The sequence below is a fragment of the Epinephelus fuscoguttatus genome, linkage group LG12 (assembly GCF_011397635.1).
Source record: "Epinephelus fuscoguttatus linkage group LG12, E.fuscoguttatus.final_Chr_v1".
NCBI classification, from domain to species: domain Eukaryota; kingdom Metazoa; phylum Chordata; class Actinopteri; order Perciformes; family Serranidae; genus Epinephelus; species Epinephelus fuscoguttatus.
Genome location: NC_064763.1, coordinates 3,057,326 through 3,085,173, shown reverse-complemented (window position 1 = coordinate 3,085,173; position 27,848 = coordinate 3,057,326). Strand labels below are relative to the sequence as shown.

The window sequence follows — 27,848 nt, the reverse complement described above, 5'->3', positions numbered from 1 at the left end:
CCATTGCACTTGTCACTGGTGGTTCCCCCATTAAACAATTTCAAAATAGTTTTACACACATGGTTCAACATTATTATATTACATATTCTGCAAATTTTGTAAAGATTGGACAATTTCTGACTTATAGTCTGATTTATGTCATGCCCATTTGTTGTATATGTCATACCCCCTAGAGGTTGATTTGAATGAAACTTTGAGGGTATGTTGCTCATACTTATGTAGACATTTCCTACATGTTTTTGGCCCAACTGTTATGGAGTTAGTTCTCTATGTGCTGAGCCACACCCCCTGTACAGTTCATTGGTCAATATCTTTCAAACGCAGTAAGATATCAACAAGATTTTTGGAGCTTTTTAATGCTTGGTCCAATAATGATCCTCAGATAATTTGCTACAAATCAGAAATATAGTTTAGGAAGAAGTGTCAAAAGTGTTTTTCAAAGATCCAAAATGGTGGAAGATCTAGCTGGGTGCACTTTAATGGTTCTTGTAAAGCTTTCTTGTAAAGCACATTGAGCTGGACTTATAATTTCGGGTCAGTGCAGCTTACAGTGAGGCGCATGGTTATTCCAAAATTATATTTCTCAGTCTTAATTATAGTGATCCCATCAGGACTATTAAGCTTATATTTTTTGGGCAGCATTTGCACACAATTTCCAATTATTGGTGATAATTTCATGTTTTTACCATATCATCTCAACAGAATTTCTACCAATATTTCAAAAGAAGAAAAACATAATTAATTTACAGAAAAACGACAGCATTTCAAGCTTGAACCCCTTATAATAATAATACCATGAAAGAAATGGAGTAGGTGAAAAAATAGGGATGCACAATATTGGATTTTGCCGATATCGGATATGCCGATATACAGTATAACAACTTATTTGACCAATAACTTATTCCAGTATTGATGTATCCACTTTTTTCCCCACCATGTAGTCTGTAGTGGAATTAACATCATATTATAAATGCATACTGTTATCATGGTGGCCCACCAAGAGATGGAGACATGAAATACGATACTTTCCAATGTAATATTCATTCATTGTGCAAAATAAGAAAAAGCATACGGGGCCTGTTCTAATAGTTCATTTTAAAGCCATTGACGTGCTTATATTATCGTGCATCCCTACAATTAAGTGAAAGGGTTTTCTTAGAAATTGTTAAGGCAATCAATGTTGGCTGTGTAAGGCTGAGTGGTGGTTCAACATAGGCTGATTTTACACTACCATGTCTTGATGCCCAATTCCGATTTGTTGCCTATATCCAATTTTTCCTGACTGCTGTTTACATGTTGTATTCACCTTATTTTTCACAGAGACACGGAGGCAAAACAGAACGCAGCCAGTTTCCGTTTTTTTTTGTGCGACACTTCCGGTCCAGCACTCTTGACCACTGTGTAAATGTCCCACGGTATTTGCTACAGTGACATTACTGCGTGCATGGAAATGTTTACGTTACTGAAAGCAATTTTAAGGACTAACTTTAAATATTTGAAGTTAATCGTTAAAGAATAAATCACCTGGAAAGCTGCCGCTGTTCCACATAATTTAAAAGGTAACTTAGCCTACACAGAGCAGTGGAAATGTCTGTGCAGCTGCAGACGGGTGCGGCTGGATGATTGATGCGTACATGCTGATTCGGGTGCTATCAGAGCGGATCCGTGCATCAGTATGGCTTAATAATCAACTCAGTCAATAAAAACAACCCATCCTGTGTTAGGAGTGTATGTCGCTGACCAAAAAAAAGAAAGAAAAATAAAAAAAAAGATAGAAAAGCAGCGTACACCTCACATATTTATTTCTCATAGTTGCGCACACGTTTGGCTGGCAAGCAGAAGCATTGTCTGTGTGCCGAGGGTGCGAGCCGCAGCTTCAGCTGCTCAGGTAGAGAGGCTGTGTAGCCCGGTGTGTTTTTTTGCTGATTCGGCTCTGCAGGGTCTCTGCTGGTACACTGGAGACGGGGATCAAGCAGTTAGTCTTACTCGGGATAGATTGTGACCACAGATTGTGCTTTTTTTGGTTTCATAGTTTTTTATTAACTTGCGATTTATTCGGCTTTCCTTCCTTTCCCTCGCTCATGAGCACGTCATCAAAATGCGCTGTCGTCACATTATTCATGACATACACCATGGATTGCCAGAAAATAGCCGATCTGTCTGTTTAGATTACAGACCTATTGGCAGATATCTGATTCATATCCGATATATTTCCACATATGAAGGAGGCCTGAATCTGATCTGACAATATCCGATATCGTGCGTTTTTTTTCCTGTTTACACGTTCATGTTACAGATCCGATCTGTGCCACTTGAGAGGAAAAAATCGGAATTGGGTCACTTGAACCATGTAAAGTAGGCTATAGAGACTGGGTGACTGAAATACTTTGACCTAGAACATAGTTTGAGTGTAACATTTGTCCAGATTGTTTGGATAGGCCCACAGAGTCAGGTGGCATGCTAGTAATCTGTGGTGATTTGTGTACAGAGTGTGCAAATCTGCAAATCCCTTTTTGTGTTTTTTGTGTGTGTGTGTGTGTGCGCGTGTGTGTGCACGCGTGACTGCGTGTCTGTGTCTGTGTTTCAGGATGAGGCCACAGAGCTGGTCATCTCTGTCTTACATTCTTTGAAGAACCAGAGGGAGAGCCACATGATGGGTGAAAGTTGTGATGAACAGGAGGGACTGAATATCTCCTGGGTAAGCTCACTAGTCATAACTTAGATCATAACCCCTGAAAAACCCCTCTCCCTCCTTCATGGCTCCCTTCAACCTTAATCACTTAGCCCATTGTACAGTGGAGCCTTAAAACTTACAGCTTCATGCTACTTCTATCCACTGTGTCACCAAATGACTGATGATCATCACAATGATCTCACACCTCCTTAACACTGACCCTTAGCCAGAATTGTTCAGGATACTTTGCTGTCCCCGTTTTTGATCATGCATGCTGTGTTTTGATTCATCAGTTAGGACTTGGTGTTACAATCCCTGGAGTTTCAGCATGCTTCGTGCAAGAGCATAGGTGTTTCAGCTGTGTGTTTCGGTTTCCACGGAAGCGCTGACCTATGCGTACGCACAAAAACTGTTGACATGAGAGACTGTGACCCCCATGGCAGAAAGATGAAAAGGAAGAAATGTTGTGAATTTGATATCAATGTGTAAAATAAAGTCAGATATGACCTCTCACATTTAATATATGGTGAGCTCACTTGCAAAAACAGACAAATATGAATAAAGAACAAACATGCTTTGAGTGATAGTCCCTGGTGTGGACACATTAAAACACGACTTAGGATCTTTATCTTTATTTTAAAAGAACTCCTCAGGTATTTTCTATAATCATTAGATAATCTGACGAACTTTAGTCAGTAAAATAATGATGTGAACAGTTGGACAAATTGAGTGTATGTGCTGCCATTGCCAATGCCTTAGTCAGGCAGATATTGGTGCAGTGTCACTTTTATCCTATATGAGCCAATATATTGTGTTTTATAATGTGTTTGTTTTATGTCTTTTAATTTATCTGTGTGTGTTAAATGTGTTGTATGTCATTGCAAAACACTGTGTCACTGTTAGGAAAAGTGTAAACAAATAACATGTTTGGCCAACGATGATGAGTGACTTATTAGCTGGTTCCAACTGCCACGTGCAGTGCTGCTGGATCTCTGCGCTGCGTCGAGCCCGGCGTTACAAAGAAGCACCCATATCAATCAATCAATCAATTTTATTTATAAAGCCCAATATCACAAATCACAATTTGCCTCACAGGGCTTTACAGCATACGACATCCCTCTGTCCTTTGGACCCTCACAGTGGATAAGGAAAAACTCCCCCAAAAAAAACCCTTTAATGGGGAAAAACAATGGTAAAAACCTCAGGAAGAGCAACTGAGGAGGGATCCCTCTTCCAGGACGGACAGACGTGCAATAGATGTCGTACAGAACAGATCATCATAATAAATTAACAGTAATCCGTATGACACAATGAGACAGAAAGAGAGAGAGACAGAGACAGAGAGAGATGCAGGACAGACGGTAATGACAGTAGCTCACAACAACATTAATGAAAGTAATAATATTATAATTAATAATAATATATTAATATCTGATAGTATACATGTGTGACAATAACCATGTGTATAATAACAGTAGAAGTATGATAAGATAAGATAAAGATAAGATACACCTTTATTGATCCCATAATTGAGAAATTCCAGTGTTACAGCAGTCAAGGAGAAAGTCAGATTAAGGATTTCAAATTTAAACTTAAAAAACTTAAATAACTAGGCATGCAAATAAGTACAAAAAATACAAGAGACAGCGATAAATAACAATAATAATAATAATAATAGTAATAATAATAGTAATAAAAATAATAGGAAGTGGATAATAATGAGCAGCAGTGAATGAAAATGACCAGTGGATAAAGCGAGCACATCTAGTGCAAGTGATTGTATGTGCAAAACAGCAGACAGCTGTGGTGTCCATAAAGTGTCCATAGTGTCTATAAAATGTCCATTGTGCAGTTTACTGTGAGCAGTGCTGGTTATGTAGCCTGACAGCAGCAGGCAGGAAAGACCTGCGATAGCGTTCCTTCACACACTTTGGGTGAATCAGTCTATTGCTGAAGGAGCTCTCCAGAGCTTTTATCTCCTCCTGCAGAGGATGGGAGTCATTAGTCCTCAGGGATGACAGCCTGGCTGTCATCCTCCTTTCTCCCACCACCTGCACAGAGTCCAGAGAACATCCCAGGACAGAGCTGGCCTTCTTGATCAGCTTGTCCAGTCTCTTCCTATCTGCAGCTGAGACGCTGCTGCCCCAGCAGACTACTCCGTAAAAGATGGCTGATGCCACCACAGTGTCAAAGAAGGTCTTCAGGAGCGCCCCCTGCACTCCAAAAGACCTGGGCCACCTCAGCAGGTAGAGTCTGCTTTGGCCTTTCCTGTACAGTGCTGTTATGTGATTAGTCCAGTCCAGTTTATTGTTAAGATGAACACCCAGGTACTTATAAGATGTCACCATCTCAATGTCCTTTCCCTGGATGTTCATCGGTGTTGGGGAGAGGAGTCTGCGCCTGCGGAAATCCACCATCAGCTCTTTGGTTTTCCCTGCGTTGATCTGAAGGTGGTTCCTCAGGCACCAGTCCACAATGTCCTGGTTCAGTTCTCTGTATTCCCTGTACTCCCTGTACTCACTATGGCAGAGTCGTCAGAGAACTTCTGCAGATGACAGGTGGGGGTGTGGTATGAAAAGTCTGCAGTGTAGAGGGTGAAGAGGAATGGTGCCAGCACTGTCCCTTGCGGGGCCCCCGTACTGCAGACAACCAAGTCCGATACACAATCCTGGGTCCTGACATACTGCGGCCGGTCCGTGAGGTAGTCCAGGATCCAGGATGTGAGGTGATTAGCCACCCCTATGTGCTCCAGTTTGTCCCTCAGAAGTGCAGGCTGTATGGTGTTGAAAGCGCTAGAGAAATCAAAGAACATGATTCTCACAGAGCTTCCAGGCTTCTCCAGGTGGGAAAGAGCTCTATGCAGGAGGAAGATGACGGCGTCGTCCACCCCAATGCCAGGCTGGTATGCAAACTGCAGCGGGTCCATTGAAGGGCCTACTGCGGGGCGGAGACGAGACAGGACCAGGCGCTCCAGAGTCTTCATGAGGTGTGATGTTAATGCCACTGGTCTGAAGCTGCTGAAATCCTTGGGGTGCAGAGTCTTGGGCGCAGGTACCACGCAGGATGTCTTCCACAGCTGTGGTACTCTTCCCAGCCTCAGGCTCAGGTTGAAGATGGTTTCAGCTATCCTGCACAGTTGGTCTGCGCAGGACTTCAGGAGCCTGGAGCTGATGCCGTCTGGACCCGCAGCCTTCCTCGTCTTTATCTTCCTCAGCTAATCTCTCACCTGACAGGTAGTGAAGGACAAGCTGGAGCAGGGGGGCTGTGTGCTGGGGGGTGGAGGTGATGAGGTTGGGGGAGGGGTGGTGGTTGGTGAGATGTCCGGGGGAGCAGGGGTGGGGGAGGTGTCGAAGCAGTGTGCCAGGAGTGTAGGTGGAGGGGGGGGGGGGTGAAGGTGAGGATGAGGGGGGTTGCAGCCGTGATGTCTAGGCCAGGGGAGGGGCAGACTGATCAAATCTATTGAAGAACAGATTCAGATCATTCACCCACTGCTGGTCACCTCTGGCCTGGGAGTCTGGTTGTTTGTGTCCTGAGATGGTTTTCAGACCTCTCCAGACTCCGCTGACGTCGCTCTGCTGTAGCTGTTCCTCCATCTTCTTTTTAAATCCTTCCTTTCCCCGCCTGATGTTTCTCCGTAGCTCATTCTGCACGGCCTTCTGCTCCTCCTTGTTTCCAGAGTTAAAAGCTCTCCGCTTCTCCTTCAGAAGAGCTTTTAACTCTGGAGTAATCCAGGGTTTGGTGTTGGAGAAGCAGCGTACAGTCCTGGTGGGTATGGTGCTTTCCACACAGAAGTTTATGTAGTCTATAATGCATGCTGTCATACTTCAATGTCCTCCCCATGGGAATCACTGAGTACCTCCCACACAGTGGTCTCGAAGCAGTCTTTCAGGGCCTCCTCGGCCTCCTCAGACCATCTTTTCACGGTGCGGGTGGTTGCTGGTTCTCTCTGTACCAGAGGTTTGTAGACAGGCAGAAGATGAACCAGGTTGTGATCAGCTTTTCCCAGGGGGGGCAGGGGGGATGAGTGATATGCCTCCTTGGTGTTGGCATAAAATAAATCCAGTGTTTTATTGTCTCTGGTGTGGCAGAAAACATACTGGGTGAAGGTGGGCAGGGTGGTGGATGGACAGGCGTGGTTGAAGTCCCCAGAGATCAGAAGGAGGGCCTGAGGGTGCTGTGTTTGCAGCCTACTTCTAACAGAGTGGAGAATGTCACAAGCAGACTCAGCTTTAGCAGACGGGGGGACATACACTGCTACCATAATGACATGAGAAAACTCCCTGGATAGATAATATGGTCTCATGCCAACAGCCAGCAGCTCAATGTCCCTGCAGCAATGCTGTTCCTTGATAGTGATGTGCCCAGAGTTACACCATCTATCATTCACAAACACAGCCAGCCCCCCCTCCTTTCCTCTTACCACTGTCCGCTGTCCTGTCGTGTCTGATGAGCTGGAATCCATCCAGCACGGTGATCGTGTCCGGTACTTCCGCGTTCAGCCATGTCTCTGTAAACACCAGCACGCTGCTCTGTCGGTACTCCCTCTGATGGCGAGTCAGCGCCGACAGCTCGTCCATCTTGCTGGGGAGCGATCTTACGTTCCCCATGACGACGGACGGGAGGACGGGTTTGTACCATCTCCTCCGTTGTCGGCGCTGCACTCGAGCGCAACATCCCCGTTTCCTTCTCCGCAGCTCGCTGGGAATGTCGTGCCTCTCCTCGGGCCACACCACGGTGTGACGCAGCGCTAACAGCGATGGATGGTAAACAATGGAGGCACAGCTGGGCACCGGTGCGCCGCACACGATCATATCCATAGCAAAATGGGAGAAAGACCACTATAAAGAGAGCGGTCTTCGTCTCCATAACAAAACAGAACATCAGTGCCAGTTAGCTAACTGAAAGAAAACTCAAAATAAGAAAGTTAAATGAAAGAAATTGAAAAAAAGCTCAGCGGTGAGCAGGAGCTGCTGTAACAGGCGTCCGCACTGGGGGCACCATCTTGACTAATGATAACAGCAGCAGCAGGAGGCATCTGGCAGGACCACGGCAGCAGCACATCCACACACGTCACACTATCCAGGCACCGCTGCAATACGAGTTAACCTGAGAGACAGTGGAGCACAAAGGCTCCGGAGAAGAAGCCGAGTTAGCAAGATGCAGTAATAGGGAGGGAGGGAGAGAGAGAGAGAGAGAGAGAGAGAGAGAAACCAAGCTGTGCTGTACAATGTTGTACAGCTGGGAAACGTGCCACTACCGCCTGACACGGATGTCAGACCCTGAGCCCTATACCCGGGCATTTGAGCCAAATGCTGCTGCTGCTGCACGCCAGCATCTGGATGCGATGCGTCATTTATGAAAACAAGGCGTATTTTAAGAAATCATTTGAGTCAAGAAAATCAGATTGTTTGTCAGCTATGACAACTGTATCCCTCATTTAGAGTGTTTTTCTTTCAGACAGTCACTGAAACTGTCTGACAGTCACCTCCAAACCTCCGTCAGTTTTCTGTCTAAATAAATTAGCGCAAATAGCCTTAACACCTTAATATTGGACCACTACTTCTTGACTTCTGACACAGTTTGAGGCATCTGCCACCAGCTGCCACTCTGCCCATATTGAGTCCACCAAACAACATTGTCTTTCTGTTATCAACCTCCCCAACAAGAACTTAAACTTCACATTGTGTGAAGTTTCATTTTTTTTTTCTTTTACCTTCTTGCTACATTTGCCGTGCCCTCCTTCATGCTGTTTCTTGCTAATTAATATTAATGCAGGGCGTTTCACTGGCCATTTATAGGCACCCATGAGTGGGGCAAGATGCTCATTCACCTGCGCCACATTTCGAGTTGAATGTGATTTATAAAGGGAAACAGGTGTGGGACATGCGTGAGCACTGTGTCATGAATCAGGATATTTTTGTGCGTAAACACTTTCTGTGCTTTGTTCGTACATCACATCTAGTTACATTACCTGTGCACAGTTTTATAAATGAGGCCCCAGGTCTGGTCGTAATTTGGTTGCTGCTATCTCTGGTGGCACTATGAGACACTGGTCAGCACGCATGTCCTAGTTCTTGGCTTCATGTAGCAGGCTTGAATCGGGAGGCAAGAGACTTGCTACTTGTTTTTATCCCTACTGAACGAACAATGCAGACCATTGGAACTTATCCTAAGGTTTGAGATGCATGGTGTTGGTGGTTGCCCTCTTGGTCTCAAGCTCAGCTGCCAAGTACTTAAGTACCTGGTTGTGTTGCCAGGTGTATCTTCCTTGTGTTAGGCTGGTCTTGCATCCTACCAGGATATGCTTAAGTAATGCTGGCACGGAGCACAATGAATGAGAAGGATCTTCTCCCAGCCAGAGATTTAGTTGGCAGGAGAGGGTAGGACATCATAAGTGGCTCTGATCATGAAGCTCAGAAGATTAGACTCCTTGCTCCACATCTCAGCCCACGTGACTTTCCTTCTCTCAACTGCTTCCCATCTCATCCAGTCTTGCTTGGCTTGGGATATGGCTCTGGCACACCTTGCTGCTTCCTACTGGTGGCTTTCAGTTGGAGTAGCCTTTTTCCAGGTAGGTCTTATTTCTCCAAGGCCAAATCCCCCTCTTGGACATGGCCCACTATGTCTCAGTGCTGGATAGCAGATTTCGCATCCAACACCGTGCAGTCCATCTCTTCCTGTGGCCTGGGTTGGAGCAGTTCCTCTCACCTCCGGGTCCTGAGACTCTGAGAAGGTCATCTCCAATCTATTGTTGGCACACTTGGACTCCTGTCCTCCTAATTCTTCTTTCGACTGTTCGCTTTAGGGGTCACCACAGCGAATCATCTGCCTCCATCTAACTATCCTCTGCATCTTCTTCTCTCACACCAACTGACTTCATGTCCTCTTTCACAACATCCATAAATCTCCTCTTTGGTCTTCCTCCAAGCCTCTTGCCTGAGAGTTCCAACCTCAGCATCCTTCTACCGATATATTCACTATCCCTCCTCTGAACATGTCCAAACCATCTCAGTCTGGCCTCTCTGACTTTATCTCCAAACCATCTAACATGCTACCTCTGCAACCTCTAGCTCTACCTCCTGTCTTTTCCCCAGTGCCACTGTCTCTAAATCAAACATCGCTGGTCTCACCACCGTCTTGTACACTTTCCCTTTTAATCTTGCTGGTACTCTTCTATCACACATCTCAATTGACGCTTTTCTCCACCCGTTCCAACCTGTTTGCACACGTTTCTTCACCTCTTTTCCACACTCTCTGTTGCTCTGGGCTGTTGACCCTAAGTACCTAAAATCATCCACCTTCTTTATTTCTACTCTCTGTAGCATCACCATTCTACTTGGGCCCTTTTCATTCACACACATGTACTCAGTCTTGCTACGACTAACCTTCATTCCTCTCCTTTCAACAGCATACCTCCACCTCTCTAGATTTTCCTCCACCTGCTCCCTACTCTTACTACAGATCACAATGTCGTCTACAAACATCATAGTCCATGGAGATTCCTGTCTAACCTCATCTGTCAACCTGTCCATCACCACAGCAAACAAGAAGGGGCTCAGAGCTGATCCTTGTACAGTCCCGCTTCCACCTTAAACTCCTCTGTCACACCTACGGCACACCTCACCACTCACTCCTACAGCTCTCATACATGTCCTGCACCACCACATACTTCTCTGCCACTCCAGACTTCCTCATACAATACCACAGCTCCTCTCTGGGCACCCTGTCATATGGTTTCTCTAGATTTACAAAGACACAATGCAGTTCCCTCTGACCTTCTCTAGCCCTTTTTAAGTAGGCATTGTGCAAATTTGCAGGAATGCCCAATCAGTCTTCTTTCAGCATTGGCATATAATAAAAAAATCAGGGAGAGCAGCAAAATGCCACCTGCCTACTTTTGTTTATACAGAATGTGCCTTTTTCGGGGCAATGGGGGGTGTGAGCAAGTAACAAAATGTGTAGCTCAGCGTGTGACGTAAACAGTGACGTGGGAGGGAAGCCGTGGCTGGTCAGTCCTTCGGCGATTCTCTCATAAGTTGGCCTGCCCTTCACCGTCCCCGTCACTTGACGGTTAATGGCCTCTTCCTTTGTGAGGACAAGGAGGGCACACAATTCATTGTCTCCCCAGTTGCTCATCTTTACTGTAGTGTCTGTCAGGTTTGCGTTTCCCTTTTGCTCCTAGTACTAGCTGCTCATTCCTGCTATCAGCTGTTTCCTGTTTATCCACCGCCAGTGGGTCGCAGGTGCGGCGTCATCAACAGCTCCACCTCCAAGTCATCAACAGGCCCTCCTGTGGCGGAAAGGTGCCTCGTTCTTTTTTTAAACCAAAAGGGTTCCGCCAATATGTCTACCCTATGAGGCGGAAAATTGGGCACCTTGGATCAACTCGCCAATCCGGCTCTGTGTGTAAACGCTCACAGCTTGCCGGCAAAACGGCCCAACATTTGCCCAAAAATCTGGCAGTGTGAAAGGGGCTTCTGTACTTCTCCATCAACATCCTCAAAGCAAATACTGCATCTGTAGTACTTTTTCTTGGCATGAAACCATACTGCTGCTCACAGATGCTCACTTCTGCTCTTAGTCTAGCTTCCACTACTCTTTCCCATAGCTTCATTGTATGGCTCATCAACTTTATCCCTCTGTAGTTGCCACAACTCCGCACGTCTCCCTTGTTCTTAAAAATCGGCACCAGCACACCTCTCCTCCATTCCTCAGGCATCCTCTCACTCTCTACCAGCTCAGTGGCCTAGTGGTAGAGTGTCCGCCCTGAGACTGGAAGGTCTATACCAAAGACTATAAAAATGAGACCCATTGCCTCCCTGCTTGACACTCAGCATCAGGGGTTGGAATAGGGGGGTTAGATCACCACATGATTCCCGAGTGCGGCACCGCTGCTGCTCACTGCTCCCTCAGGGGATGGGTCAAATGCGGAGAACAAATTTCACACACTCAGGTGTGTGACAATCAGTGGAACGTTACCTTACCTTTACCTCTAAGACCTTTTTGAAAAACCTAGTCAAAAACTCCACTGCCACCTCTCCTAGACACGTCCATACCTCTACAGGTATATCATCAAGGCCAACTGCCTTTCCACTCCTCATCCTCTTCAATGCCCTCCTCACTTCATCCTTACTAATCTTTGCTACTTCCTGCTTCACAATGGTCACCTCTTCCACTCTTTGTTCTCTCTCATTTTCCTCATCTCCTCTACCAGACTGGAAATGAGCAGGGACAGGACTCCATTCCCATTGAGTCCAATGCTGGTGAGGTATCTTGGTGAGTCAAGCCACTTCCTTATCTGTGCATTCACCGGCCTCTCCAAATGATTGGCCCAAGACAAGCTTACCTCATAGATGGTGACTAGCCACATAAGCCGAGGCAGCCAACCAAACTCGAATCACCAGGGCAGTGCTGTTGATCTGCCTGAGGCCACTGGCTTCTCCAGGACAGTTGGTGTAGCCTGACCATTGATGTAAGACTTCTCATCAGAGAGACGGCCTTTTACGATGGAGATGGCTTGTTGAGTTTGATCTCCATGCGGGCCCATAAGATGTTTCCCTGTAGTTTGTCCGGGAGGCGCTTAGAGCATGTAAAAGTCGACATGTCATCCATATATGCCCTTTTTGGAGGAAGCCACATTCCACTGTCCAAGTGTTGACCTCCAACTAGCCATCTTGAAGCTTGGATTATGAGTTTCATTGTCATGGTGAAGGCCAGGGATGAGATGGTGCAACCCGCCATAATGCCTTTCTCAAGATGCTGCTGTCTCGTGATGTTGTCCTGTGTTGTTATACAGAACTGATAGTCTTGGAGGTATGCCTTGACCAGCCTTGAGATGCTCTCTGGCACCTGAAAGAAGTTAAATGTTTCCCACAGCACCTCATGGGCCACAAATCCAAAAGCATTTGCAAGGTCAAGGAAAATCACATGGAGGTTTTTCTTTTCTCTCTTGGCAGTCTAGTGCCAGATGACATTAGCATGCTTCAGACAGCCTGCAAAGCCATGTATTTCTGCCTCCTGCACGGTTGTATCAATGAGATTATTACTCAGCAAGAACGCCAAGAGCCTTTGGGCAACAATGCCAAAGATCTTTCCCTTTACATTCAGAAGTCTGATCTGGCCAAACTGACTTATGGTTGAGCAGTTTTCTTCCTTGGGGATTAGTATTCCCTCTGTTTTTTGCCATGTCTTAGGCACAACTCCCTTCACCCAAACCAATCTCATCAGTTTCTAGAGGTGTTTCAGGATGTTTATACAGGGCACCATTGGGCCCCAGGGCTGATGCTGCTCTTGCCCTTTTAACTTCACTCTATGTAGGGGGTCTTGTCTCCAGCTGGTGCCCCAGTGGATGGATTGGTGGTGTGTCATGAGTAGCTGAGACTGGTTTTGCCTCTGTTTGTCAGAGTAGGTGTTCCTCAGGTGCTCTTCCAACTCTCTTACTGGTACCTGAAGGATCCTACACTTCTTTTGGTTAAAGAGGCTCCTAGTGAACCTGTATGGGTCCCTGTTAAAAACCAGGCCCAGTTTTGCCATTTACTGCCTTATCTCCATCTGTAGTATCTCAAGTCCTTTCCTTTTTTCCTCAGTGCCTTTCTTCCATTGTTTTCTGGAATTTCTCAACTGTGGGATCAATAAAGTTGTATCTTATCTTATCTTTTTTTAGCTGTCTGCTCTCTTTCACGAGCCTTTCCAGCTCCTGCTGTCTCCTGGACTTGAGTGGACTGATGGTTCTTTCCACATTGTGTGGCTTTTGGACATGATCCCAAATCTCTCTGCCCCATAGTTGTAAATGACATCTCCCATCTTTTCCAGTTTTTGCTCTGCACTTCCTTTCTGTGTTTCTAGAAGACAGACTAGGTCTGTGTTGATGGTTTGCCAATCTTGAAGAGATGCCTCTTGTGACCCAACCGCCATCATGGGGCACTGTTCACAACATTGGCATTTCCAAATCACTCACCCACACGACACCATACATGCTGTCTGCCATTTGCCCGGTACAGTGTAAAGCAGGATTCATTTGTGAAGAGAACTCTTCTTTTTCAACGATGATGATTATGCAGATGAGCATCCCTTGAACATTTTTTTATGATTTGTGCAGAAATTCCTCAGTTGTGGAAATCAATTGTTCAAGTGGCTCATCTCAGATGATCTTGCAGTTGAAGGCACTGGATGTGGAGGTCCTGAGCTGTGGTGGTTACACGTGGCCTGCGGTTGTGAGGCTGGTTGGATGTACTGTAAAATTAACAGAAACAACATTGGAGACGGCTTATTGTAGTGAAATGAACATTCAGTTGGGCAACAGCTCTGGCAGACATTCCTGCAGTCAGGATGTCAACAGCATGCCCTCAAAACTTGTGACATCTGTGTCATTGTGTTGTGCGATCAAACTGCACATTTAGAGTGGCCTTTTCTTGTGATCATCCAAAGGCACATCTTTATGTAATGATGCTGTTTAATCAGCATCTTGGCATGTCACACCTGTCAGGTGGCTGTGGCTCAGGAGGTCGTCCTCTAATTGGAAGATCAGTGGTTTAATCCCCGGCTCCTTCAGTTGGCATGTATAAATATCCTTGAGCAAGATACTGGACCCCTGTGTGGTAAAACCTGAGTAGCAGGTGGCACCTTGTTTGGTAACCTCGGCTACCAGTGTATGAATTAGGGATGTCATGATACCAAAAATTCAGTAGTCGGTGCCAATACCAGTAAAATTACATAACTCTCAATACCAAAGTCGATACCACGGTAAAAAAAATTTTTTTAAAAAATCCTAAGATCCCATGTACTTAAACAAGAAATACTTTATTAAAATATTTGCATGTAAAATAACATTTCTATCAACAGATTGATACTGCTTATATACAGGGGTGAAAGCAGTTTTAAATTCTTGCCGGTACTATTACCAAAACATTGCTTCATATTGTTCACCTCTCCTCGCTTCATGCATTTTGAAAAAGCAAAGTCAAAAACCAAACAAACAAATAAAAAAATTTCAATATTTTATTGCACCTGTATGGAGTAGAAAGAAATTAGAAACACTTTGCAGAGTGTACAGTAAAATATTTCTTTTAATGTTAAGGTTGTTGGCATGAATGAAACCTTAATGGAAACACTTAAAACCATGCACATCATTTTTTTCTTTTTCTTTTTTGCTCTTTACCTATTTTGCATTGTAAAAAACATTGATCAACATCCGTAATAAACTCAATAAACTATGTAAATATTTACTATTTAAATCACGCTGACAGCGCAAGAATGTGTGGAATTTCGTTGGTTTCATTTATTGTCTGTCCTGTCCCAGTGCAAACAGCGTTTTTTGACGCCCGTGGTCCAGTTGTGGAAAAATCAAACATCCCAGTAAAATAAATCGAACGCACCCCAACTGCTGTGTTTCGTAGACGCGCATGCGGAGTCACGTACTGCTGAGTGAAATCCCTAATCGTAAGCTCACGCAGCTTGTTCAAGCTGTTCACTGTGTTGTTGAAATTTAACAAAATAACATGGAACATATCTGCTTATTATGCTACTGATTTTAATTGGGATATTTTTCGATGAACTGAATGACATTTAACAGAGTGTTACATGTCTCGAAGGCTGGGCTCATAGGAGACCACCGGACTCTCTCCCAGGGGAGGGGCTGGGGGAAAGAGGGAAATGTCCGGTGTTCAAGGCTCTGTCCGGCATGGACCAAAACACAGCACGGACGTTTCAGAAGCAATTCAGTACAAGTTAAAAGCAATTAATAAACAGACAAAGTGGTGTTTAAAACTGCATATACTGCTAGCAGATCTATTTTCTGGCCTAAAGTGTGGCCGTGACTGGTTCTGAATGTGGGCTATAGCAGGCAGCCACTCTCTCCTCTTCTGGGTACGGCGCACCGCCACTGAATCTTTTAGTGGTACGCAGTACCGGACCATACCAGCTTACTTTCAAGTGCTTGCTTCTGCCATCCTTTCGCGTGTAGGTATGCCATGTAGTTCTACTTCCTCGTCACCCACTCGCCCTGAATGTATGCATGGACTGTAACGCTATATGGCGTATAATGCCCCCATTAGTCCAGGGCCAAGGGGCTAATTTTCACAAATTGGTATCACTTAAAGGGACCACACAATTTTGGTATTTTTGACTTCCTCTATGTCTCTAGTTTACATTTTGGTATGATAGACCTGCGCATGTAGTAGCTTAATAAATTGTTTTGGATGATCTTTGGGTCCTCCCCAAAATTGAAAATAGTCAAAACTGAGGCTTCTCCAAAAGGGACAGTGTCTGCCTTATCACATGAATCTCGGGAAATAATTATCAGAATGTCACCAAATTTGGACTGAATGTTCACAGACAGTTGCTGCACACAATACAGTAAAGATTTCATCAGTACCTTGCTCCTTTTAAAAAATATATACACCTAAACACACATGAATTATAAGCGGACATGGAATAAGGAATAAAAAATCCAAAAGGCATGTATATATTTTGCATATCTTATGACTTACGTTCCTGCTTCCTACCAGCACCTGACGATCTGTGGCTGTGCAAGGAGATTTCATTGATTCCAGCATGTATATATGTGTTTGCCATTATTAATGTAAATAAGCCAATCACCCAAAAACTGCATTTATATGTGCCAAAGAATGTCATCTTATCATAAAAGTAGGTTATTAGATTATTCACCTCACCATCTGATGTCACCAGCTCCTGACAGGTAGCTAGTGCAGCCAGAACTTCAAACAGACAAATAGAATGGGGCCCTATTAGTCCAGGGGCTAAATGGATTGTTTTCACAACTTGGTAGGCCCCTATCACCCACGGGGACCAAACAATTTTGGCATTTTTATCTCTCTACAGGTCTCTAGTTTATATTTTGGTATGATAGCCCTGCCTGTCTAGTAGCGTAATTACAGTTATCACTCTGTAAACAAACTTACACCCGTGTAGGAAAAACACTACAAATAGGGTGAAAAATTAACTAATAGATATCCCCATGAAACTCGCCCAGTTGATCACTCATATTAAGACAAGTATTTTCTGTATTACAAATTTTCTGAAATATTTTATTTACATATGCACCAATTTTGTGAATGAAGACAATCACAAGGAGGGGAAATTGATTATGCAGTTACTGTGCTAACACTCAGTGTTACTGTAGCCTACAGTAGGCCTACTAGCACTGAGAGCTGCCCAGTTGCTATTTGACCCATAACTAGGAGGCAAAGGGAGTGCTACCGCTTGCCTAAGGTGGACTCCCAGGCTAGCAGAGGGAAAGAGATGCCTTATTTCTCCATTGTACGCTGTCCTAAAATAGGGGGGCCCACCTGCTGCCCTCATCCTAACTAACACTCAGAGCTACTATACTGAAATTGAATGTCAGCAGAGAGCATGGAGAGACAGCAATGGCAGACTTCGAATCAGGTGGAGAAGAGACAGGAGCTGTGGCTGGTGAGTCCTTAAAACAGAGGGAGAGATGGCATAAGTCACAGAGATAATGTCAACATTAGGAACATGAATTAGAATTTTGGCCATCTAGAGCCATTATTAAGTATAGCACTTACTCTGTCACATCATTCATCGTCCACATCACTATCATTCAGCTCCGGAAAACATTCCAGCTCATTTGCCTGGTTGCTGCAGGTTTGTAGTTTACACATATCTGTACAATGCAGACCATTTTGCAGGCATGGACATTCTGAAAGTTTACATGTTTGTGAGCAGGAGCATGATAGTAGGGGCAATACAGCCTCTGGTGCAGGCGTACCTCGCATCCACTCAATGGCCAGATCCTCATCATGGATCTTCCATCCATGATCCTTTGGATTTGGTACACTTGGATTGCACTCCAGACTCCTCCGTCAGATAGCAGGCTGATATTTTGCTCGCAAGGCATGCATGTAGAGACAATCTTCACAAGGTGGAAGCTGACTGGAGTCAATTTCTCCACACCTTGCACAAAATAGCTGGTAGCGAAGCGTGTTGACTTTAGTTGTGTTTGTGGAAGGCAGGTACATCTGACATGTGACCCCCCGGAGCTTTCCAAATAGGTCATCTGAGACCTCCCAGTAGCTTCCTAACTCTCTGAATGTGTCTTGACAGGTCTTGTTAGTCTTCAGTTTTTTAAATATGGCTGACTTTCCACGGCCACTGAAAGAGCTAACTGTATAGGAAGCTGTTTGGGCTTAACAAGACAGACCAGTGAGCAGTGATAACTAACATGTCTTTGGGGTCATCAGGTGGGAACCTCCTTTCAACAGTGTTTCGTCTCGTTGGTCCCACGACACCTCCAGGAGGCTAGACAGTGATCTCTGGCGTCCCAGAGACACTCCCCTAATGCCAGGTCTCACTGCTCCCCGCACCAACCCAACAACCTCCTTTACCTTATTTACACATGGCTTTCTCAGCCCAAACAGCACTGCCACCTTCAACCAAACCCAGGCTCCATACATGCGAGCTCCAGGTAGAGACAGTGCTGATACTACCTTTCCTAGCACATTCACCATACTCTATTTCACACATTGCATAGCATGGTCTCAAACAAAAGGATTTCAAATAGGCCACTCCCACACTTAAATAACCTTCCTCTTCCTGGATTTTCTCCTGAGAGGACTGATTGGTAGATCTCTCCACCTGATCTCAAGGAGTCATGTACCCTGCTAAGTACTTCCCCCTGCTGGCCCCCAACTGACATTATCCCTCCTCATCCAAATCCACTGACTAGCTCTGGCTGCTTCATCTGACATTTCCTTCACTGTCCTCCTCAAACTCAGTCCCTGCACTCTGAGTTCCCCCAGGAGCAAGACAGCTGATCTTGCTATGAATCCCCTACACCCCACATCCACTGGACAAATCCTAGTCTTCCATCCTCGCTGCTCAGCTTCTGCTCCTAAGTCTGCATACCTAAGCTTTTTTTTTTTTCATAGGCTTCTTCTACTGAGTCTTCCCAAGGAACTGTCAGCTCAGTGAAATAAACTATCCGTTGACTCACTGACCACAACACTATGTCAGGCCTCTGCTTGATACAAACTGTTTTCTGGGGAACAACAAGCTTTCCCCCTAAATCTACTTGCATTTCCCAATCACAAGCACCTTCTAGGCGGTCACACCCTTGCCTCCTCACTAACTTATCTCTTCTGTATTTCTCTCCCTCACGGACAAACTGAATTGCTAAACTCCTATTCTTAAAACCCTCTGAATTTACCTTCTTTGTTTCCCTTTGATGCCTGCAGCTAAACTTTTCAACACCTGGTTATGTCACTATGTTTATCGTACTCATGACAAGCTAACTTTACAGCCTGACAAAATATGATTTAAGCTTGCGGTACCTGAACACAATGGGCATGATGGGTCCCCATTTACCCACAGTTTTAGGTTCTGGGGGGTTGGTAACACATCGTATTTAGCCCCTACCAGGAATCTAATACGATTGTCCTCCATACTCCACAGGTCCCTCCAACTAAGCTTCCTCTTCTCTACACTTTCCCAATTCAACCACTGTCCCTGTTTAGCCCGGGCCACTACCTTTGCACCCCTTAATATCTCCTGCTGTCTACGTATCTGTTCCACAACCAGCTTTCTTTTATCTTTGAGACCTGCTTTATTCCATTATGGTTTGCCTGGGCCAAGCCCCAGGTCTCCCCAGCCAAACTGAACATAACCTACAATCTCTGCATGCCTAAGAGCTGCCTCTGCCTCCTGAACTGCCGATCTTGGGTTCCACTTCCTCCCCTTGGTTGGATTTGGAACCACACTCCTAACTACCACATCCTTACTCCCAGATAACAACAGCTCTGTCCTGACCTTGGTACATTTAAATTCCTCTGGTAAACTAGATATTGGCAGCTGAAGTATCCCTTTTCCATACAATGCAACACTACTTAGGCACCTAGGAGCACCCAACCACTTCCTAATATAGGAGCTAACCGACCTTTCAGTTCTCTCCACAACGGATATTGGAATTTCATAAATTGACAATGGCCACATTAACCTAGGATATAGCCCAAATTGCAAACACCACAACGTCAACTTTCCTGGAAGTTCTGATTTATTTATTCTGTCCAATCCTGCAGCCACATCTTTTCTAAATTTCACCACCTGTTCTTCATCATTCAACTCCACATTGTGCCACCTACCTAAGCTCTTTACTGACTTTTCCCTAATTGTTGGGATTTCCTCATCATCTATGACAAACTTCCTGTCACTTAACTTCCTTCTACGTATCGAGATGCTTCTAGACTTACTAGGCTTGATCTTCATGCTGGCCCACTTGAGGTTCTTATATACCTTCTTTAGTAGCCTCTTTGTACATGGCATTGTTGTGGTCACCAGTGTCATGTCATCCATGTAAGCCCTAACTGGTGGAAGATGCAACCCGTTCTGCCATCTCTCCCCACCTACCACTCACTTAGAAGCCCCAATGATTACTTCCATCATCATAGGAAATGCTAATGGAGAAATTGTCCACCCTGCCATGATGCCTATTTCTTGCCTCTGCCAACCTGTTGTGAAACCTGCCGTACTTAGACACAACCTAATATCCTGAAAATATGCTTTCACTAAGTTAACAACTACCTGTGGCACTTTGAAGTAGTCAAACACACTCCAAATGAGGCTATGCGGTACTGAACCAAACGCATTTGCAAGATCTAAAAATATTACATGCAGGTCCCTTTTTTACACCCTCTGGTCCCCTTTCTTGAAGATGGGGACCATCACCCCAGTCTGCCACTCCAGAGGCACTGCCCCTGATGTCCACGCAATGTTGCAGAGGCGTGTCAGCCAGGACAGCCCTACAACATCCAGAGCTTTGAGATATCCGGGGCGAATCTCGTCCGCCCCCGGGGCCCCGCCGCCACACAGTTCCTTCACTACCTCGGCAACTTCTGCCCCAGAAATTGGACGACCCGCCCCCGAGACCCCCGGCTCTGTTTCCTCACTGGAATATGTGTTGGTGGGATTGAGGAGCTCCTCAAAGTATTCCTTCCATCGCCCGACAATGTCCCCAGTTGATGTCAGCAGCTCCCCGCCCCCACTGTAAACAGTGTGAGCAAGTTGCCGCCTCCCCCCCCCCCCCCCGAGGTGCCGGACGGTTTGCCAGAACCTTTTTGGAGCCGATCGATACTCTTTCTCCATGGCCTCACCGAACTCCTCCCACGCCCAAGTTTTTGCCTCCGCGACTGCCGCTGCTGGGCTCCGCTTGGCCTGCCGGTATCCGTCAGCTGTTTCTGGAGACCCACAGACCAACCATGCCCTGTAGGCCTCCTTCTTCAGCCTGACGGCTCCCCTCGCCTCTGGTGTCCACCAGCGGGTTCGGGGGTTACCGCCGTGACTGGCCCCCGCGGCCTTGCAGCCACAGCTCGCAACAGCCGCCTCCACAATGGCAGAGCGGAACAAGGCCCATTCGGACTCAGTGTCCTCCTCCGCCCTCGGGACGCGGTCGAAGCTCTCCCGGAGGTGGGAGTTGAAGATCATCTTGACAGGTTCTTCCTCCAGGCGTTCCCAGCAGACCCTCACTGCTCATTTGGGCCTGCCAGGTCTGCGCGGCGTCCTCCCCTGCCACCTGATCCAACTCACCACCAGGTGGTGAATCAGTTGACAGCTCTGCTCCTCTCTTCACCCAAGTGTCCAGAACATATGGTCACAGGTCCAATGACACGACTACAAAGGCTGTCCTGGTGCCACGTGCACCGATGGACATCCTTATGCTCGAACATGGTGTTAGTTATGGCCAAACTGCGACCCGCACAAAAGTCCAATAACTGCACACCACTCGGGTTCAGATCGGGCAGGCTGTTCCTCCCAGTCACGCCCCTCCAGGTCCTGCTGTCATTGTCCACGTGAGCGTTGAAGTCCCCCAGCAGAACAATGGAGTCCCCGGTCGGGGCACTGTCCAGCAATCATCCCAGGGACTCCAAAAAGGGCGGGTACTCTGAACTGCTGTTCGGCGCATAAGCGCAGACAACAGTCAGGACCCGTTCCCCGACCCGAAGGTGCAGGGACGCAACCCTTTCGTCCACTTGGGTAAACCCCAACATACAGGCAGAGAGTCTGGGGGCTATCAGAAAGCCCACCCCGGCCCTCCGCCTCTCACCCGGAGCAACTCCAGCAAAGGAGACAGTCCAACCCCTCTCAAGGACTTGGGTTCCAGAGCCGGAACTATGTGTCGAGGTGAGGCCGACTATATCTAGCTGGTAGCGCTCAACCTCTTCCACAAGCTCCGGCTCCTTCCCCGCCAGGGAGGTGACATTCCATGTCCCAAAAGCCAACTTCCGTAGCCGAGGATCGGACCGCCAAGGCCCCCGCCTTGGTCTGCTGCCCGATCCACACTGCACCGAACCCTTCTGGATCCCTCTGCAGGTGGTGGGCCTGCAGGGGGACGAGCCCATGTCGCTGGTTCGGGCTGGGCCCGGCCGGACCCCATGGACGAAGGCCCGGCCACCAGGCGCTCGCCCATGGGCCCCAGCCCCAGGCATGACTCCAGGGCGGGGCCCCGGTAACCCTCCAGGCTGGGTACACCAACTCTTGTTATCTTCCATCATGAAGGGTCTTCTGAACCGTTCTTCGTCTGACCCTTCGCCCAGAACCAATCTGCCATGGGAAACCCTACCAGGGGCGAAATGCCCCCGACAACACAGCTCCTAGGGTCATTAGGGCACTCAAACTCCTCCACCACGATAAGGTGACGGTTCTCGGAGGAGCAGGACCAGAGGGTGTGTTCCAATTATAGGGGGATCACACTCCTCAGCCTATCCGGTAAGGTCTACACCAGGGTGCTGGAGAAGAGGGTCCGGTCTATAGTTGAACCTCGGATTGAGGAGGAGCAATGTGGTTTTCGTCCTGGACGCGGAACCGTGGACCAGCTCTTTACCCTCACCAGGGTCCTGGAGGGGAAAAGGGAGTTCGCCCAACCAGTCCACATGTGTTTTGTGGATTTGGAGAAGGCTTACGACCGTGTCCCCAGGGGCATCCTGTGGGGGGTGCTCCAGGAGTATGGGGTTGGTGGCCCCTTGCTAAGGGCCATCCAGTCCCTGTACCGAAGGAGCATGAGTCTGGTTCGCGTGGCTGGCAGTAAGTCGGACCTGTTCCCGGTGAGGGTTGGACTCCGCCAGGGCTGCCCTTTGTCACCGGTTCTGTTCATAACTTTCATGGACAGAATTTCTAGGCACAGCCGAGGGGTGGAGGGTGTCAGGTATGGTGACAGGAGGATCTCGTCCCTGCTATTTGCAGATGACGTGGTCCTCCTAGCTCCATCGAACAGTGACCTCCAGCTCTCGCTGGGACGGTTCACAGCCGAGTGTGAAGCGGCTGGGATGAGAATCAGCACCTCCAAGTCTGAGGCCATGGTCCTCGGCCGGAAAAGGGTGGATTGCTCATTCCAGGTCGGGGGGGGGAGGTCCTGCCTCAGGTGGAGGAGTTTAAGTACCTCGGGATCTTGTTCACGAGTGAGGGTAGGATGGAGCGGGAGATTGACAGGCGGATTGGGGCAGCGTCAGCAGTGATGCCGACGCTTAACCGGTCCGTTGTGGTGAAAAGGGAGCTTAGCCAGAAAGCGAAGCTCTCGATTTACCGGTCGATCTACGTTCCAACCCTCACCTATGGTCATGAGCTCTGGGTAGTGACGGAAAGAACGAGATCGCGAGTCGAAGCGGCCGAAATGAGTTTCCTCCGCAGGGTGACTGGGCTCAGCCTTAGAGATAGGGTGAGGAGCTCGGACATCCGGGAGGGACTCGGAGTAGAGCCGCTGCTCCTCCACATCAAGAGGAGCCAGTTGAGGTGGTTCGGGCATCTGGTGAGGATGCCTCCGGGACGCCTCCCTTGGGAGGTATTTCGGGCATGTCCAACTGGGAGGAGACCTCGGGGCCGCCCCAGGACACGCTGGAGGGATTACATCGCCCGGCTGGCCTGGGAACGCCTCGGGGTTCCCTCGGAAGAGCTGACGGAGGTGGCTGGGGAGAGGACTGTCTGGGCTTCTTTGCTGAGGCTGCTGCCCCTGCGACCCGGACCCGGATAAGCGGAGGACGACGAGACAAGGTCCCTTTTTTAATCTTCGCCGCCTGAATCTGATGCCAGATCATGCTAGTATGCTCTAAACACCCTGAAAAACCTGGTATTCCTGCCTTCTACACCATGGTATCTATTAAAGGTAGGATCTGGAGGATTTTCAAACAAAACAAAATATAGATATACACAAATGAAATCCTGCTTAATCATCACCTATGGGCTTCTACTCATGTGTGACTCTGTTTGCAGAGCTCCTGCCCTTTAACTGTATTTTGATGTTTTTGTGAGCTCGGACCGCTTCTGGGTGGAGATTTCTCCAGCCAGTGAGAGAGTGCAGGTGCCGTGCCCGAGCGTGTCCGAGCGTGCACCAGCGCGAGCCTTGCCTGAACCTCTTCTGTGAAGCCTTCTTCCGTACCTCCAGGCTCCTTACACTTGGGACAGTTGAGCCTGATAGGAGGGGCCGAATTTGAATGTGTGTTTACAAACAGCAACGAAAAATCCTCCGGACCCTACCTTTAAGCTATTCCTTTCTAAGTAGCTAGCTAATCCCTGCACTACTACACTAAAGAAAATCTTCCCCTCTACATTCAAGAGAGAAATCATCCGGAATTGGCTAAGGTCCACAGACTCCTTCTCCTTAGGAATGAGGACACCCCCTGCCCTACGCCATACTCTTGGGATAATTTATTTCTTCCAAACTATTCTTAGCTGTTTCCACAAAAATTTAAGAATATCAGGTGCACTTTTATAAACCTGGTAGGGGACTCCATTAGGCCCTGGGGCCGAAGAAGCCTTTGCATGCCTAACCACCTCCTGAACTTCGTTCCACTGAGGTGGCCTGACATCCATCTCATGCTCTATTTCTCCTAATGGAGGGATATCTGGTGGAAAGCCTACTGTCCTATTCTTCTCTAAATCTGAATATGTATTTCTCAAATATTCTCCAACCTCTAGCCTTTCTGCTTTAAGCTGCTCTCCCTTATCCTGGCTGAACAATCTTTTAACAAACTTAAAAGGGTCCCTGAAAACACCTGTCCTTACATGTTCCTTCTTCATCCTCTTTTTCCTGAGATGCTCTGCCCTTCTAAGAACTCCTAGCCTGCTTCTCAGCTCCTCTTGCAACACCTTAATTCCCTCCCTTTTGTCTTCTGTAGCCTTTTTCCACTATTCCACTATTCCTGAACTGTCTCCTTTCCTTAACTAACTTCTCTATTTATCTTCTAGACTTACCTGACTGTACCCTCTCACCCCTCTTTCTCTCATGCGCCCCAAGCCTCTCTGCACCATATGAGTAAATTATATCTCCCATCTTTTCTAACCTTTCGATTGCATTTCCTCGAAGCCTGTTTAAGATTACTGAGAAATCTCTATTAACTATCTCTCTTTCTTTACTGTCATTTGCCCTAGGCCATCTAACTCTAACCTTTTGCTCCATGGTTCTCTCTCTGACTGGCATACTGACCTCAGTGTCACCTGCATCCTCTCTTACCACCCCCTCCTCCTCCTCAGTGGCAGTGTTACTGATATCCTTCTACCTGTCGCTGGACTTCATCCGACTGACTTGACTGACTTCGTAGGAAGTACTGATCAAGGATTTTTAAAAAATTGTATATACTTTATTAATCCCTGAGGGGATCTTCAATTTTTCACCCTGTTGTCAATTACACACAGGTCCAAACACACACATGCACAAACAGGACCTATACATGCACTAAGTGGAGAGATTTCAGAGTGGGGCTGCCCATGACAGGCGCTCCAAGCGGTTGGAGGGTTCGTTGCCTTGCTCAAGGGCACCTCGGCAGTGCCCAGGAGGTGAACTGGCACCTCTCCAGCTACCAGTCCACGCTTCATATTTTGGTCCTGATGGGGACTTGAACAGGCGACCCTCCAGTTCCCAACCTAAGTCCCTATGGACTGAGCTACTGCTGACTCAGCAGGTGGGCCCCCCTGTTTTAGGACGGCGTACAATGGAGAAATAAGGCATCTCTTTCCCTCTGCTAGCCTGGGAGTCCACCTTAGGCAAGCGGTAGCACCTTTGCCTCCTAGTTATGGGTCAAATAACAACTGGGCAGCTCTCAGTGCTAGTAGGCCTACTGTAGGCTACAGTAACACTGAGTGTTAGCACAGTAACTGCATAATCAATTTCCCCCTCCTTGTGATTGTCTTCATTCACAAAATTGGTGCATATGTAAATAAAATATTTCAGAAAATTTGTAATACAAAAAATACTTGTCTTAATATGAGTGATCAACTGGGCGAGTTTCATGGGGATATCTATTAGTTAATTTTTCACCCTATTTGTAGTGTTTTTCCTACACGGGTGTAAGTTTGTTTACAGAGTGATAACTGTAATTACGCTACTAGACAGGCAGGGCTATCATACCAAAATATAAACTAGAGACCTGTAGAGAGATAAAAATGCCAAAATTGTTTGGTCCCCGTGGGTGATAGGGGCCTACCAAGTTGTGAAAACAATCCATTTAGCCCCTGGACTAATAGGGCCCCATTCTATTTGTCTGTTTGAAGTTCTGGCTGCACTAGCTACCTGTCAGGAGCTGGTGACATCAGATGGTGAGGTGAATAATCTAATAACCTACTTTTATGATAAGATGACATTCTTTGGCACATATAAATGCAGTTTTTGGGTGATTGGCTTATTTACATTAATAATGGCAAACACATATATACATGCCTTTTGGATTTTTTTTTATTCCTTATTCCATGTCCGCCTATAATTCATGTGTGTTTAGGTGTATATATTTTTTAAAAGGAGCAAGGTACTGATGAAATCTTTACTACATTGTGTGCAGCAACTGTCTGTGAACATTTAGTCCAAATTTGGTGACATTCTGATAATTATTTCCCGAGATTCATGTGATAAGGCAGACACTGTCCCTTTTGGAGAAGCCTCAATTTTGACTATTTTCAATTTTGGGGAGGACCCAAAGATCATCCAAAAAAATTTATTAAGCTACTAGATACGCAGGTCTATCATACCAAAATGTAAACTAGAGACATAGATGAAGTCATCCCTTTAAGTGATAACAAAATCTGCCTTGGCCCCTGGACTACATCAGTTCTGGAAGAGTCATAGCACCGATTCTTATGCTGGTATCGGTTCCTTCGGTTTTTAAAAAAAAATGAGTATTGCCGTTTTTTAAATGCAGACCCATTTGCAGGTCCATTATCTTGGAAAAGGAGAAGTACTCACTTAAATGAATTTTAACAAATTTGTGACCAAAATTTGACAGAAATATATCTATTGGGTGCATAAATAAAGTCTTAATTCTTTAACATAAACCTGTGAAAAATGGGAGTAATAACAAAAGTGCTGTTTTAATATTTGTTCAGTGTATGTGATTTATGTGTTAATATGTTTGGTGAAGAATGTCCCCGGGTGTTTGTCTCTGCAGGGGCTGCAGTTCCCCCTGTCCCACCTCCAGGCCCTGCGGCAGCTTCAACAGGCAGAACAGCTGGCTGTGGACCAGCTCCAGCTGCCCACACAGGAGGCCAAACTCAGTCTGGTTCTGGCTCTCTGGAGTGAGAACCTGCTGGTTGTACTATAGCACACCACTATTAAAAAATATCAGTGAAGAATTAAATCACAACAATACATAGGCATTTATGAATACCTTTGAAGATATTTCTTGTGTTATTGTGTTGTTAGTTTTCTGGTTCCTCCTGAATAAAGCTGCTAAACCTCCAGCAGTGCAGATGTAGGTTTTGTTTTGTTTTTTTTTTTACATATGTTGATTAATATACATAGTCTACATTGCTGATCCACATAGATCAATATATTCAGTCGACCCACCTCACACAAGCGTTAGCTATAGAGAGCTAAAATATCGGTATCAAGTCCAGGCTACCCTGCATGGGGGTGCTGGGTAACAAGAGTGGAGAAGAGTTCAGGTTTTTCAGATTTCCATCTGCGACAAGCAAACCAGCTCAAACACAGCTCTGGACTCGATGTCTTAAAGGGAGGACATCCAGGACAGACAAACCAGCGGCTTGTGGAAGTTGAAAAGACAGGGACCATACAGTGTCAGGAACTGGGGAAACCTGGCAACCTGGTCCTCATGACTGAATCTGTTGGAAGAATTTTGTGACAAGTAAGCTTTATGTCTCACTTCATTTTCAGTAATCAAAGAAACAACATATTTGAGGTTTTGGGTGTTGTAGCATTATTGAACAG

At 46.5% G+C, this 27,848-nt stretch overlaps 1 protein-coding gene across 4 annotated transcripts in view; it reads left to right on the top strand.

The window, feature by feature from the left end:
• The window catches only part of riox2 (ribosomal oxygenase 2), a 130,053-nt gene extending 102,689 nt beyond the window's left edge, over positions 1-27,364 (top strand). For all 4 annotated transcript variants that reach the window (XM_049591557.1, XM_049591555.1, XM_049591556.1 and 1 more), the window contains 2 exons: positions 2,588-2,698; positions 27,070-27,364. In XM_049591557.1, the coding sequence (XP_049447514.1) occupies positions 2,588-2,698; positions 27,070-27,222 (264 nt within the window). In that variant the 3' untranslated portion in view covers positions 27,223-27,364. The remainder of the gene's footprint in view (positions 1-2,587; positions 2,699-27,069) is intronic.
• Positions 27,365-27,848: the final 484 nt, after the last annotated feature.